Here is a 16993-nt window from a genome sequence, read left to right as displayed (position 1 = left end):
ACTTAGTATCTCTACAGACACAGAGTCTAGACTTAAACATAGACTAATTATAACTTTATTTTATTTTTTGTGTCTAAGATCTAGACCTGTAGAGATCATTTATTACTCTCGGCTTTACCCGCTGGTACTACACAATTATTTATTTTCTCATTTGAATTACTTTCATGATCAAACAATATCATTTCCAAGCCTCTAAAATTATATTGAGTTTCTTTTATCTTATTATAAATTTATTTCCTGTATACTATTATATATTTATTTTCACATACTCTCTCGCATCCTTTTATTCACTTTCACTATTTGACTACATATTTGACAATGACAATTTATGTTGTTTTGCTTTTGACTTTAATACATAAATCATAATTGTTAATTTAACGTAGTTAGTTTAGTTTCTGAAACATTTCAAGAAATAAAGCTAGTATTTATATAAAATTTTAGAATATAAGATTTACTGCTTAATAACTAAGGGCAATGGCTGAATCCCCAAAAGATAATCCCGAAAATCCTCTAAACATCGATGGAAGTAGTTTTAATTCAGAAATGTATTTAGATTGTCTTTTAAAATGTGCTACACTCAGGCAAGTGATGGACAAAGAAACTGAAGTTGTTACACAAAGTCAATATTTACAATCTGAAATGCAGACCTTAGTTTACGAAAATTACAATAAATTTATTTCAGCAACGGAAACTGTACGAAAAATGCGATCTGACTTTCAAATAATGCAAGAAGAGATGAATAAACTCAGTGAAAATATAAATAATATAACTGCATTTAGTTCTAAAATATCGGATAATTTAAAGGATAGTGGAAATACAGTAAACAGATTATGTAGCACTCGGCAACTGCTGGATAAATTACAGTTTGTTTTTTTACTGCCTTCTCAATTGAACAAAGCTGTGCAAGAAAATAGATATGTTGATGCAGTCAATGATTATACACATGCCCAAAGAGTTTTACAAAAATATGGAAACCAGCCTTCTTTTCAGAGTATTCAAACAGAATGTTCTGAAATAATATGTGATTTAAAAAAAACTTTACATGAAAGAATTCTCAATCCTGATACTTCTGCATCAGAATTAGCTGAAAGCGTAGGATTGTTACGACAGTTACAGGAAACTGATTCCTCGTTGCAGGATATATTTTTAACCTGTGCAGAAGGACGCTTGAACCAACATTTAAAAAATCTACATTCTATTGTTGACAGTTCAGATATATTAGAATGGGTAGAGAAATGCAATAACACTCTATTGGCAGACTTAGGTATTGTAATTTCATGCTACCATGATATATTTCAAGACAAGGAGAATGTTAATCTTCCAGAATTTGCTGATAAAGTCATGAGTCAAGTTTTTAATCTCTTTGAAGATGTTGTCAAAAAACCTGAAAATATTGGAACAGAAATTTTGATAAGGGGATTGGATAAATTCTTCAGGAAATTACAAGCTATGTCTGAAATAATCTTGAGTGATTCTGTTTCTAATAAAGCTTTAGATGTTGTAATACAATGCATAAATCATAAGGCCACTGTGCAATATCAATCTATACAGACACAAGTTAAAGAAAATTTAATGAGAATAAGGCAGTCTCTTGCCAGTAAAGGTACTGAAAGTATAGATCTTAAAGACCTCTTGAACTCTTTGCAAATACACTTAATGCAAAAAGTACAAGCTTCTCTATTAGATTTAATGGCATTCCTCCAAAATAAGCTATCTTTTGGACTAAAAGTTTGGTGTGGAAAGGCTGTAGCAGATGCATGTTGGACAGTGATCTCTGAAACTGTGATCAATCTATCTGACATGGTTAAAAATTTAGCTTCTTTCCAGACATCTAATAACATTCCATTTGAACTGCTACTAATATTAGCAAAACTATGTCTCGAAATGCAAGACAATGGAGTGACTACATTATATAATCATCTATTAAAATTACTAGAAGAATCTGCACCAGGGCTGACCATGGATAAGAAGGATACTAGCAATATTATGGTTAATTTATCAACTGCTGCACAAACTGCGTTAGATTCGGAAGTTGTATTTATTGGGCAGACCGCAGCTCAAATGCTAAGAGTTTCTGTTTTAGCCCGAGATTGGTTACGAGCACCAGAGCCGAGAGGCCCTAGGGCAGTATGTAGAAGAGTAGTAGAAACCCTTGCTAGTGCGGACAGTGCGGCTTCGCAATTATTCCCGACTAGTGTAAAACCATCAAGTGACTCAAGTCGACGGACCATATGGTCTCGAGCTCCTTCCTCTTTCTCACCAATAAACAGAATATTCTCAGAACGGATTGAAGTGTTTAGTCCGGCTGGTGCTGACAGGGCAGCGTTGTCAAATGGCGCCTTAAAAGTCGCATTAAAAGCATTAGTAGAATGCGTTAGATTACGCACTTTCAGTCGTCATGGCTTACAACAATTGCAAGTTGACGTACATTTTCTTCAACAGAGGTTGTCGTGTATGGGGAATGATGAAAGGTTATTGAACGCATTGTTGGAGGATGCGCTCGCATCAGCTCAGATACGGTGCGTCGATCCACAATTAATGGAACCCAGTATTGTAGATATTATTTGTGAAAGAGGTTAAGTTTAGTTTAAAAATAATGGATCGCATATGTACTAATAATTATAGTGCTGGAGAATTTGTTTGGTTGCACGCACTAATCTCGGGAACTGCTAGTTTGAATTGTAAAAAATAATTGATACAGCTTAGGTAAATGATTGAGGAAGTATTGATTATATCACGTTAACCAATTCAATGGCTTACACTGGTTACTAACGGTCAGAATTGCCGCGGGTTCTTAAAAGCTAGAAGAATGTAAGGATAAATGTTCTATAATATATAATAAAATAGTGTATGAATGTAATTATTTATTGTCAAAAATTACTACAAATTATATCTCTTACAACATACACAACACAGAATATTTTATTAATAAAACACCATTTCACTATGAAACTTTAAAGTAAACAGCACATTTTATGACGTTATAACCCATCAATGAAAATTGCATATTAAAAATAATTATATCATCTACATATATAAAATCTATGTTAAATGCTTAATCATTTTAAAAGATACTACACTTTATTCTAATAACATAAATTGTTAGTCACGAGAGCAGAATAAACATTATTATTTAAAATTAAAAACAGTATATATTATTACCATTAGAAACAATTAATTCTTTTATGCTGGTCGATTATAGAAAACCAATAAGGGTTAAGAGTTGCTACCGTGTGGTCGATTGTATTTCTTATTCAACATGTTTATATTATAAGTCCTAAAATACAACTTCGTTTATAATCTACTTTATATATTAAAATCTTCCATATGTATGGTTTAACCCTTAAACGGGCAGTACACCAAATCAATTTATTTCATAATTTAGGTTTGGCTTTAAATTTCTAATGTCCTACTAGATAATATTATTTATACAATTAATATATTATTGTAACTAACGAAAAAATAAAAATATATCTCCCTTTGCAAAACTAATATATTACTTTAGCAAGTCTAGGGCTTAGATTTATTATGATTGGTTTGGTAGGAAAATATTTTGTATTATCCGATTAAGGGTTAAATCTCTAAGATGAATTTAGATCTTTACTATCCTAATAGACTACGAAGCGTTTGAGTATTTTCTGAAGGGAAGCTCCATCATTTGCTATAATATAGCAAATTTCACAATTCCTCCAAAAAATAACAACATATTTTTTAAGCTCATGACATCTCAACTTATCGATACATCACATATAGAAAACGAAAATTCCGATATGTCTATTTTATGTGCAAAATTTTACCCTGGACTTTCAAAATCGTCTCTATATTTATTCATTTATTAATTTTAAGATAATATTATGTTTATTTTCTTATAAAAATTTTACACTTTTTGAATAATGGGCAAATTTGAATCATTAATTGTTTTAAGACTAACAACTCGTATTAATTTAATCTGTCATTGATTGCTCTACATTAATTTTTATTATTTATGAGATTGTGCATTAAAACTAAAATCAGAGCTGGTGCTGCCAATGACTTCCCAAAACTCACACAAAGTCTTTTAGTCATGTTTCCCTACAACGCCAACGTTAATAAATTTTCAAAATTTAGTTAAGTACAATCGGAAGCCAATTTTTATCACAATTTAATCATCAGCACATATGGCAACACCAACCATAAACTTATTCATTAAAAATGTAGAGATCTAATCGAGAAAGTCAATGAAATTAAAGTTGATAGTAAAATTAGCACTAGCCTTACTTGTTAGAAGGCCTTAATGGTAACAAAGGGGACTTGTTATTCGAAATGGTAGTTTCAGTATATCATTGTATGTTAAACTACTACAAATATCAGATGTTAACTAAAAATACGTGTCTAAGGCCGATGTATGTATATATAATTTTTTTTATAAAAAAAGTGTAAATTAGTATACACATAAAAGTTTTAACATTTTATGAATATACAACAATTTGATTTCTTTTTGGTATATAAATTCAAAAGTTATAATATATAATATTTAAATATAATAATAATTTCAGTAAGAAATAATAAATTTTAATCAAAATATTAGTGGTCATTTTGTTTGTGCAGCATCTTAAAATACAACAGTTAAATTAAAGCTGCACTGCATTAAAGAAACTAAAACAGTTTTTAAGCTTCATGCTATATTCCGCATGTAGCAGGGTAGGCAGACGGGACCAAATGTTAACACTTGTCCTACACACTCCCCAATTTTGCACGGAACGAGTTCCGCCGTGCTTTGTTTTGTTACCAGAGTGAGGTAAAGAAAATAATTAATTCCTTAGTGGGAATCGAACCCGTAACCGTCACGTTTATAATAACACAATATGCTGCTGCGGCTACCACGACGGCCTTAAGAGGATGTTACACTTAAACTAATAAAAAACATAAATAATTAATCTTTCACATATATCTATATCTAGAACAAATTGACAAAATATATACCTACATAATATGATTCTTAAGTCTGCAAATTTACATATAGACACCGATATAGATATAGCTAGGGCTTTATTATGATACTAACGTGGGGAAATCCCTTATATAGACAAATCAACTATAAATATTCTAAGGTTCTTGCCCTAGCTACTTCTATGTGAAATAACGTTTCAAAACACGTTATAAATATTTTTTTGGTGTTTTTAAACATGCCGAAATAGGAAAAATATGTATATTTATTAAACAATGGTCCGTTTGTTACATCATTGTGAGCGCTTGTGATGCGTGATTTCATCTACATACTAGCGTCCCCTATTCTAATCTAGCCTTTCGTAAATATTCAGAAATCCCACATGCGTAGCCAGGAATAACCTATTTAGGCACTATAGAAATCACTTCAATTTATTCACTCGCTGTTTAGCGGTAAAAGGTTCTAAACCTGTCCACAAACATAATAAGTTTTACACTGACGAGTGTTTACGTGCCACCCAACTACGCCATCAACTTCTCATCTGGCAACTTACCAAAACTACTTTTTTAACTTATCTACGATCTTTCTCATCTTGTCCTGTACGGGGACTCCCCTGTGCGCGGAACTCCTCAGCTTTTTGCCAACGAATTCAACATTTGGAGCATCACTAGCACTTTTTTCATTCGCACTTGACTTTGTAATGGGAGTTTTAGGTTTATGTTTATTAGAGGTAATATTAGTTTTGAGCTTTTTTTGAACGATTGTCTGTTTAGATTTTATCCTAGGGGGGTCAGCCCTGGGAGGGGAAGGGGGCGGTGGGGAGCGTCGCCGTCGTATCCGAGGGGGTGTATGCGCGAGGGTTGTGTGTCTAGAAAGTAGTGCTGCACTACTGAACAACTGTCCGCAGTCACACCGGTGTTCGATCTCTGTTGTGCCTGTAATGTTGTGCAAACAATTACAAATATTTACTTAAGCTTCATAAATTTCATTTTTTTAGCTTCACGTTGTATCCAGTACAGCAGTATAACAAGCAATGTATGTAGAGAGATTCGAGAGCAAAGACGTCCTTTTTCACTTATCGCCCAATATTCGAAATGTTGCCTGTTGAGCGGCGGAATACCGTCATTTGTTTTGTTACCACAACAAGAATGGGCATCCATCTCTTGATTTCGGGCGAAAGTGAACATAGTATTTTGAAACTATGATTACTTTACTTAATTGATTACCTATTACATGCGGGATACAGTGTGAAGTTAATAATAAAAAATAATAAGCAATACTTACGCTTTTTGGTGTTATTAATGGGCGTAGCTATTTTTTGCTTGCCTAGTGACTTCCTCTTAGCAATTCCAGTGAGTGATTTCCGTTTATCAGCCAACGTCTTTTTAACTCTTTTCTCCACATTTTCCACTTCATCTTTTTTAGATTTTGGTAATGAATATTTTACATCACTATCGTCAGAATCTATGGGTGACAATGGGTTTGCGGCGGCCATCTTTAACTTTTTCTCAACAGCGAGGGAATTAATCGGCCGAGCTTCTATAGCATTCGCTTTTAATCGCGGTATTTTCGGCGGATGCTGTAATGAAATTCTTCGTTTCATTAAGTCTTTTGAGTTAGGTCGTTCTATTTGCAGTGAATTACTTTTTGTAGCTCTCACTTTCATAAATAATTTGGTTTCCGCGCTTTCGTCTCCTTTAAAGTTTGGATTCAGCATGTATCGTATTTCATCTTCGTCGGTAGATTCCAAATGTGTCGCTTCGTCGACAACTGGAAGCGGGGCGTTTATAGATTTTTGTCGTTTAGTAACAGCTGTACTACTTTTTTCTTTTGACGGTGTTCTCTTTTTAGGCACATGGCTATCGGAAATAGTAATAATATCCTTCACTAGTTCGATTTTTTTTATTTTAATTGGTGTTTCGTACTCGTCAAGATCAGTGTTTACTTTTTCAGTTTCAGGGTTGCTTCTTTTTTCTGTCTTTATTTCTTTTTCGCTAGGTTTTCTCTCCGTGGAACTGTTCTTTCTCTCTATTTTATCTGTACTTATTGTTTCTTTTTTAATTATAAGTGGTATTTTTTCTTTTTCTATAATTTCCACAGTTTCAGGTTCTAATTGTACTGTATCACATATTTTTACTTCATCGCTTGGTTTGTTAGATTCTTCATCACTTGGTTTGTTAGATTCTTCATCGCTTGGTTTATTAGTTTCTTCATCCTTCATATCATCTGTCATAGGTTCTTCTGTATCTGTAGATTCTTTGTTTTCACTTTGCTTTGTTGCTTGTTTAGCTGCTGATTGTTTCTTCTTTCTTAAACAAATGACAGTATGCTTATTCAAAGAATGTTCATTAGGGAACACCATGTAGCAAAGAGAACACTCATGAATGATATCTTTAGTTGACAGTGAGCTCTTTACGCTCTTATCATCAGACTTTTCAGAGCTAGTTTCTAAATGTTGATCTTTATGTTCCAAATAATCCTGTAGCTTTTTAAATATTTTCTTGCACTTATCACAATTATACGTCACTAGCTTATTAGAAACTTCATTAGAAGTTTGTATATTAGAACCTTTTTTGTTGATACCATCGTGTGTTTCTCTGTGCTCTACGAGATGATGTAATTTTCTAAATGATTTGTCGCAAGGTTCACATCGAAAACCTGCGCTGGTATCATCAGCATGTTTCGAATCAGATGGATTTTTTAATGGTTTATTATCACGTTGCTCAGAAGAACTTTTTCTCAATGACCTATTACTCATTGAAGTCGGATTATGTATAATTCTATGCTGAACCAAGTGGTGAAGTTTTCTAAATTCTTTTTTACAAACTTCGCAACTAAAAACAGATCTACTTGTTGCCTGTTCTTCACTTTCCTTGTTCCTAATCTCTTTTTTGTGCTGCAATTTGTGGTTCACTAAATAAGATAGCTGTCTGAAGGTTTTTCCACAGAATTCACAAGTTAGATTATTTGATCTACTAAAATGATTCTTCACTTTTGTTATAGTTTTTTTGGCTTCTGGGACTTTTGATTTTTGCAAATTCTTTTCTATTCTCTCTTTCAATGGCGTATCATCGACTATTATGACATCATTACTATCATTTATAGTTTTAGAAATTTTATAATTTGCTTTGCGGCGTCTGACTTTTTCTTCCTCGTCGTCCGTAGTATCTGTATCACTATCTATCGATTTCATCTCAGAGTCACGTGAATCATCTCGTCTGTACCTTCTCGAACTTCTCTTATCAGAGTCAGATCTATTTGGAGAAGGGCCAGTGCAATGCTTAACATGTTTGAATACTACATTTTCGGATCTAAATAGTTTTGTACAAATTGGACAAACTATGTTTTCATTAATTTTACCCATTGTCCAATTTTCTTTCACAATTTCCCCGTCACTGCTTTCCTCTGAATCTGTGTAATTATCTAATTCTTTCTTTGGAGGTTTTGCGTCTATTAAGCGCGGTTTTTTCTGAGGACTAGAAACTTTGTTTCCTTCAGGTCCTGACTCAGGCAACGGGTATTTTCTTGGACGACCTCTACCTCTTTTGACAGGAGTAGTAACTGGACTATCCGTTGACCGAACACTTGATAAAGAGTTATTATGTTCCGATTGATTTTCAATTAACTCTGCCGCTTTAACTAAATTATCTAACGCAGATATAGCAACTGTATGATTTGTATACGTTTCGCTGACAATTTCAGGTTCTTTGACAGGGATTTTCAACGTTTCTTGAGAATTGGGAGTTTTCTCTTCAATAATGTTCCGATTCAATAAGTAGTTTTTCTTTGGCACGAGACTCTTAGTTATTTTTTCACCCTTGTCTTCTAATTTACGTTTCTTTTTAGGTGACATTTCAATTCCTAAATCACTAGGCTCAATCAATTCTAATTCGGGTTCTTCAACGGGAGTCAACACTTGCTTTCTCTGATGTTTACTTTTCGATTTTGTATCATCTGCCCTGATTTCCAAATTAGATTCTACTACATCAGAATCAAGAGATTCAGAAGCACTATTTACTATATCAGGTTCAGGTGTATTTTTTTTTGATGGTGACAAATCTTGGCCTTGCACATTCAGCTGTACAGAAGGGAACTCCATATTGGAATCCATATAAACCACTTGGACTGGTTTATCTTCTATTATCGGAATGGGGGATTCTAAATGTTTCTTGGCAGTCAACACAGACTGGTATGCTATTTGAACTTTAGACTGATAATTTTTATTAAATGCATCTTCTTCATTTATAGTTTTCATGTTCGTAGGTATTTTACTCGATTGGGTATGCCTCATTGCTATTTGTTGTTTATTAGTCGATTTTGCTTTTGACTCAGCCAGCATCATCTCATTTCTAGATAGTTTTTTAACAGGTGGCTCCTTTTCGACTACAGTTTGTATAACATTATGGGGCTCTTTTCCATCAAAATTAACCGTCAATCGGTTTTCGTAAGTTATAGAATTACGTCTAGCAAACTTGTCGAAATCCTTTTCTGTAATGATTGCTTCTTTTCTGATTTCGGAAACTTTTTCTTTGCCCGACAACAAACACATTAGGTTTTGTCGGTTAACATCTATATCTCCCGTGATTGGTTCATGTTCTATAATTTCTTCATCGGAAGGTTCTTCTGCAGCATTCTCTTTAACGTTTGGATGGTCTTTATTTTTAAATGGTAACAAAGTGGGTATTTTACTACTTTTAGTACCTTTAGTATCTTTTTTCGAGTACGTTTTATTGTCATTATTGATGGTTTGTACGATTTCAGAAGAATTCATTTTATCATCACTTGACATGCCGTGTAATTCATTCATTTTCATTTCAATATCATCCATCGGAGCTTTAGAGTTTTCTTGTTTATCTGATGTCGAAGATTTATCTGTTACAGCATCTAATGGCTTGCCAACAATTGGTCTGTTGATAATACCTTCAACAGTTATATCAATTAAATCTTGATTATTCATTACTGGAATAAAAATTGGTGATTCATCAGTTTGTACCTTCTTAGGTATAACTGGTTTCGGTTTAGTCAATGGTTGTTGTTTTTTTACCGTAGCTTTCGGTTCCTGTATATTGGTTGGAGCCTTATGATTTTTATTTAAAAATACTGTTGATTCTTTCTTAGTGTTTATTTTAGACGAACCAAAGTCACTTTTAGTATATACAGTGGATGTTTGTCTTTGACTATCAATTTTTTTTAAAATATCTCTTCTATTTAAATCATTTGGTTGTTTTAATTGCTTGTTAGTATTAGTCGATGGTACTTTTGTTTCCTTTATTTTATTTAAAAACTCTTGTCTGTTGGCTTCTGTCCATTTTCCAAAAGGAACGGCACTGTTGTTATTAATATTTGATTTTGGGGCAGCCTTTCTCGGAACATCATTATTTCTTTCAGCTTTATTTCTATCTACTACTAAAGATTTTATACAAATATTTTGTTTGTTATGATTTTTAACTTCCGTTACATTACAATCTTTACTTATCATATTTGCTTCTTTATTAATTGGACATGATGCATTATTTACCAGTTCTTTTGGAGACACAAATTGCTTTTCTTGTGTTAAAATGTATGACTTTGAACTTTCTATTAAATTAATGATTTTATTATTCTTATTAGTTTCTGCATCACTTTCTATGACTTCAGCTTCAGATTTTTTTATTTCCGGAATAGATTTTTCAATTTCGAGTTCAGATTTTTTTATTAGAGGATCAGGTTTTCTTATTTCAAGACCTGATTGTTTAATTTCAGGATCAATGTTTTTTATTCCACGATCAGATTTCGTAATAAAAGGGTCAGATTTACCGATTTCAAGATTACATTTTTTAATATCAACTTCAGATTCGTTAGTTTCAACAGGTAGCTGAGATTTTCCTTTTATATCATCATTAAGGTGATCTATATCAACGCATTCCTTTTTGCTCTTAAGATGAACTGGCATTTTCTGTGAACTAACATTGCAATCCTTTACAGGTAGCGGTAGAGGTCCAATACCAATATCATTAACAGTAGGATCTATTTTGGCTACTTCAATTTTATCATTATCTTCATGTTTTGGAATGTTTATTATAATTTCATTGTCCTTGCCTGTCTCGTCATTTTTAGATTTTTCCTTCAAATGTTCATTGTCATTTACGCTGTCTAACATGCTACCCACAGTATCCTCTGCGATTACTTTATTTTTATCTAAATCATCTAAAGTATTTTCTGTTTCCACTATACTGTCTGTAATATTTATAACTTCATCATCGATAACTAAATTCGATTCTTCAATGGAGTTTCTTAGTGATGAATCTTCATCAGATATATCTATCACTTCACAATTTTGCAAATTAATTTTCTTTTCTTTCTTAACTGCAGGTTCTTTAATGTGTTCTTCATTAATTTTATCGTTATCTAAAATTATTATTTCATCTTTGAGTGAAGTGCTATCAATAACGTTTTCTTTTATATTTTCATTATCGAGCTCAGTTTTCTCATTTTTATTAACGTTGAGAACTTGAATTTCTTTATTTGCTATAGCATCATCTCCCTCATTTTTCTGTTTTTCCGAATTTATGTTTAAGTTAATTTCATCATTTAATATTATATCTTGAACCTTCTCAACATTATCCTTTTGTTTAGGAGGGCTATTTGTTGATTCCTCAGTTGAGACAACTTTTAAATTATCTTCTTTATTAAATTTAGGTTCTTCTTGAGACAAAACAGGGTCCTGCTCCATTTTATCTCTAATTTCAAGAGATTCTTGACATTTAATACTATCTTCATTAACAACTTCTGTTTCTGTACATTTGCCGATATCCTTAGTATTTACGTTGACATCTAATTCCGTTATATCTCTTACATGTTCTCTAACAGCTTCAATTCCAAATATAGCATCTGGTTTAATTATTTCTATAGCATCTTTATTTTTTACGGATGTTTCAGACACCTTCTGCCTGCCGCTATCAGTGCAAACTTCTATAGTTTTTTTTACATTATCCGAATGTCTACTCGGATGCAATTGTTGGTCGACCATAACTTTAGTTAGCGGTATGCCTTCTTTATTTGGCGTAGAATGATATGTCATTGGAGTAAACGAGCCAATAACAGGTGATTTACGAGATTCATTAAATTTCTTCATTTTTCCATTTAAGTTCATATCGGATTTTGGTTCTGACAAAATATCAAGTGCAAGTTCAATGCTGACTTCATTGGAAAAGTTGTTTATATCATTTTTTATTGCTACATTTATTTTATCATTTAATTTATTTGATGAAGGCTCATTTATCACTTTGTTTATATCCTTAATAGGCACATGAGATGTACTTTCAGCGTTTTTTGCTTCCTTGGAAATCTGAAAAAAAGAAAAAATATATAAAGACCACTATATTAATCTATTCTTCATATATAATAAGTATTCAGAGGAAAAAACTAACCACTTCTTTTGGAACTTCTATTTCAATTTCTTCATAAACTTCTAAATTTCCTTCAGTGTTTTCTCTGTAATTTTAATAAAAAATATATTTAAAAATATAATCCAATTATTTTAAGATATTTTATAATTTCAAAAGGATATGGATAATATATTCATAACATGTTTTAAGTGTTATTCCATACTAACGTAAAAAACAGTAGAAAATATATAACAATTTAAATGTGTTAAATGATAATGAACATCCAACATTCTTGAAACTCAATCCACAGCTCTCTGACACTCATATTTTTATTTTCTCGCTCGCACTCAACACAAAATGTTTCACAAATATCAATGCTAGCTAGCTGTTAATATAACATTATATTAACTTAATAATATAAAAATAATATTTTGTAAAATCGTCAATCAGTTTTAGCATTGTGTAGGATGTTAATCATTTTCAATTATTACTTTGCATTATTAAAATTGTATGGTTTTTAATCTTCACAGTGTATTCCACATATAAAAGAATACCCTACTTTCTGCTCAAATTCAAATCCTTGCATTTCGATTTCTTGCATTTTATCTTATCAGGAAATGAAAATAATTTAGTCTTCTGCAATGCAATTTAATCACAACCATCGCATTTACAGTCAGTATCAATATAATTGCGATTGTACAAAGTTGTCCAAAGCTGCACCATAATGGCAATATTATTTTTTTTTTTTCACCTTACACTTTATGCCTACTTTCAACTAGTTTTTATAATATTAAAATTAAATAATATTTTATGTATTTTAAGCTGCTTCTAAAAAATAGGGTATATTTTTCAAGTCAAGACACTCCCATTCTATGTTTTCTGTCCAAATTGAAACATTGCATGTTAAGTGACAGAACTCAACACCAAGTCATGTATAGCCAAAGGATGAAAATGTAAATAATTTATTGCTTGTGCGATAAACAAACCCAGAATCATTTTGTTAACAATCAGTCACTTTTACCACAATTACCTTAATGAGTACTTGATTTAAAAAATCTTATTACCTTTAACTTTAACAATTGTTTTTTTTTTATTTAAAGTATTCAAATAAGAATGATGTAAATAAATGTACCAATTTTATATTTTAAATATTTGTACTTTATATACACATTTATTTGAAGTAAGAAGTTTGTATGATGTATATAAACATTTCACACACGCATATGAAATTTGTGTGTGAAATGCTAAAAATGAAAAAAAAAACAATCATAGAATTATTTCTAGAATAATTTTCTTAACAGTAATAAAATTTATCTAATTAAAATACAAGAGTAAGATGAAAAGGTAGGAACAGCATCTGACTGTAAAACACAATAGCTTTGGGTCTTTCACACTGATTTATAATTTTTTTTCATTAATAAATCTATCAAAAATTGATCAGTGCATGGGGATCAGTTTATTAACATTAGATTCCTCTGCCTAAAATAAAACAATAATGTAAGAATGAATATTACATATTGCATTAAGACTTACCGCACTTTTAAAAACTTAAAGCTTGGTTGTTGCTGATCATCATCAATAATCTGAACAGCACCAAGTTCTTCTTCACCAGCTTTTCTATACAAATATAATCCATTTCCAATATCTATTGCGTCAACGTTCTTCCCGTCTATATGTAGCACTACCTCAGTTTCCTTACTTTTTATTACTTCAGAAGCTTCTAAGTTGTCACCGTCGAAACTTGCCGCCGTTTTCTCGAGAACAGTTCTGTCATCCAATTTCTCAATAGGTTTTTCTTCTTCGACCGCGACATTATCATCTATAACAAGCTCACTTTCATCATAAGAACTTTCATTATCATCAAAAATATTAACACCACCTGACAAAATATTAGCAGCTTCTATTTGTTTACCAATACTATAACTATCTAAATCACCTTTTTTCGGGATCGGAGATAAGTTGGCTAACAAATCGGAGCTAGTTGTTAGTGTGCAATCCGTATCTGTGTTTGACGTTAATGTGTCCTTCGAGGGGGATATTCCAAGTGTAGAATCTACTTCGGAAAGAGAAAAATATTTTGACGAACTCTCATTAGCCGTCATAAAAGATTCACTTGGCGGTGATGAAGTGTCCAGCGTTAAATCTCGCGAGCTTCCCGCCTCATTTTGTATATCAATTAGTTTATCCATTTTCACAATTCATCTGTTTTGACAACAAAAATATCAATCACGGGAGATAAATAGACGTGATTAATCACAATGTATCAGTTAAATTTAAGGTGAAGAAAACATTTGAAGGTTGGCCAATTAGCACTTAGGTCAATAGCAGCGAATTACAAGTGAAACTTTTTAGTGGAACAAACGATAATGAAACTGTGACACTTTTAATAAACATCAACTTATCGCTTTAACAAAAGTTAACAAAATGATTAAATAACTTGGAACTTAAATAACAACTAAAATATTAGTCAGTATATTGTGTAAAACGTATTTATATTTTATTTTTTTGATAAATTTTCTTAACAACACAACACATCAAATATTAAAGATGGACGTCGTGAAAAATAGATAACAAAGTTACTACAACAAAAATATATTTTTTAAAACATTTATGGCAATATTGTTATAATTATTATTTTAAATAAAATCATCTTTATAAAAATTAAGCTAGTTCCGCTATTTGGTTTTATTTAAAAATATTTTGTATTTGTTTCATAGAGTAATTATCATTATAAATTATTATTTACATTTATTTATTAACTTAATTCTGTAAATCTTTTAATAAGTGCTTAAAATTATTTTTTTATTAATGTATATTTAAAACTTATTTAAAGATTTACAGGATCACTCGTTTTAAATTTCTTATTAGTTTATATCGTAGTTTATATAACTGTGTAATAAAATATTTTTAATAACGGTAAATATTTGTTAATCTGAAGCTATTATTAAATGTCACAACAAAAAATAAATTTCGTTATTATTTCTACATCATCTAAGTTGCTACCATACTATACTTAATATTAAAATTACCATTTACCGTATTATTTATTAACAAAATTTACGCCACCATAGACAAAATTATTTTTGATGAAAATATGGCAAGCTGGCAGCATTTACTTCCAAACGTCGTTAAAAACAAATTTGAAATGCGGTAGTTATTCTTGATCATTATTCGTTTTACTTGTATTTAATTCTTTAAAGTTTCTTATCACCTAATTTTTTAAAATAAGTTTGAAAGAGAGAAAAGTAAAAACAATGGCACCAAGAGAAACAACTAAAGCGACGCCGAAAGTGCAACGTCCGATCGTAAAAACACAACCTAAGGCGTCCCCTGCAACAATTAAAAAGGCATTATCTAAGAATAAAACGGAAAAAATACTAAAAGGTTCAACAATTAAATAATTCTAATATTTTTATTTTAACGTAATACGTATTTATTGTGATATGTTAAATTGTTTGCTTAGGTTAATATCATAATTTTTGTTTATGATGTTCTATACCATTGTAGCATTAAAGTAACTCAATTATTTTATTATTTATAGTTGAAAACACTACATTGACAACGAGACGAAGGACAAGCACTGTTCCAAAGATGTCTACCCCTAAACCTAAAGAGCAAAAATCGCTTCCTGTCGCTGGAAGTGTAATGAAAAGTGCTAAAAAATCGACATGGAAAAAGAGGCCAAAGCCAGCTCACTCTGGAGTGCCAGTTCCAGAGAAAATCAAGAAGCTGTTTGGGAACCCTCTTCAAGATTCTGATTCTAGTTTTTAGTGGGCAATTTAATGCATAATTAATATAGATATAATATTATAATAATACTAAGTTAGACTTGCCGTTAAAAACAAAATTTTATATTATTTAACCAAAATTCAGGAAAGTAAAGTGTTGTCACTTGATTTATTTTATTTGATGGAATTTAAGTCTATTTGTTCATTATCAAGAAGTATTGTCAGTCATTATCTTAGGTTTGCATTTGTTTATAGTTAAGCCCACTTCACTTTTGCTAGCAATGTCTAGGAGCATTGAGAATGTCCCATTATATCTTCTGTTAGTAAGTTTTTTTCATCATCATCACTTCTTTTTTAACTCTTAATGGGGACATATTGTGTAAAAGGAGCTATCTTATATTCACAATCTTGTTGACACCAAAGTTTTGCCAGGCTTTTGTTTGCAGCTGAGGGGTAGCTGAGTTTGCCATTAACATATTTTTTATATTAAGTAATGTTTAATAATTTTTGTCTCCTTTAGGATTTTTGTCTCGACTCAATAATTTGTACATTATTATGCTTTGAGCTTTGATTTTTATATTTAAGTATATAATGTAGATTTTTGTTTTAATAATAAAGATTATGATATTGATTAATGTTATTTAATTTTGAACCTTTTTGTGAAATACAAATGTAACTGTTTATTTACCTTTAAATGTCACTATTGTTAAAGTTATGTAATATACATTTAAGTCATGTCAGATAAATTGGTAGGTTACAAAAATTGATTTTTAATTTTCTGTTTTGTGTGTTATTATATTTTTCTATGTTCTTCACTGGTACCAGAGTAGAGGTAGACTATACATAGATTATTATCGTACGAAAGCTTTTATTTCATTACAAATTTAGTTTGTTAGGCGTCTATTGTAAACTAAATTAGAGCTACATGCTTTCTTACTATAGGATTGAAACTACACATTTGTTGTGCGGAC

The 16993-nt window shown here is 31.2% G+C and overlaps 3 protein-coding genes across 4 annotated transcripts; 2 read left to right on the top strand and 1 right to left on the bottom strand.

The window, feature by feature from the left end:
• Positions 1-260: 260 nt before the first annotated feature.
• Positions 261-2913, top strand: Vps51 (vacuolar protein sorting 51). Its single transcript, XM_085186780.1, has one exon. The coding sequence runs from the start codon at positions 475-477 to the stop codon at positions 2578-2580; it is 2106 nt and encodes a 701-aa protein (XP_085042906.1). The 5' UTR covers positions 261-474; the 3' UTR covers positions 2581-2913.
• Positions 2852-14869, bottom strand: LOC146538017 (uncharacterized). 2 transcript variants are annotated; one of them, XM_085186779.1, is made up of 5 exons: positions 14231-14869; positions 13828-14113; positions 12337-12400; positions 6212-12254; positions 2852-5862 (listed from the first exon to the last, which is right to left on the bottom strand). In XM_085186779.1, exons 1-5 carry the CDS (start codon positions 14481-14483, stop codon positions 5486-5488), a joined length of 7023 nt encoding a protein of 2340 aa, XP_085042905.1. In that variant the 5' UTR covers positions 14484-14869; the 3' UTR covers positions 2852-5485. The 2 variants fall into 2 exon arrangements, with proteins under 2 accessions (XP_085042905.1, XP_085042904.1); XM_085186778.1 differs by having other exon boundaries at positions 13828-14620.
• A 528-nt stretch (positions 14870-15397) lies between these two features.
• LOC146538016 (uncharacterized) lies at positions 15398-16653 on the top strand. Its single transcript, XM_085187383.1, has 2 exons — positions 15398-15678; positions 15836-16653. Exons 1-2 carry the CDS (start codon positions 15549-15551, stop codon positions 16063-16065), a joined length of 360 nt encoding a protein of 119 aa, XP_085043509.1. The 5' UTR covers positions 15398-15548; the 3' UTR covers positions 16066-16653.
• Positions 16654-16993: the final 340 nt, after the last annotated feature.

This window comes from Heliconius melpomene, chromosome 6 (genome assembly GCF_056956725.1).
Source record: "Heliconius melpomene rosina isolate 202511_hmr_F chromosome 6, ASM5695672v1, whole genome shotgun sequence".
Taxonomy (NCBI): Eukaryota; Metazoa; Arthropoda; class Insecta; order Lepidoptera; family Nymphalidae; genus Heliconius; species Heliconius melpomene.
The sequence above is the reverse complement of the archived record's forward strand: the minus strand, read 5'-3'. Positions and strand labels throughout refer to the sequence as shown.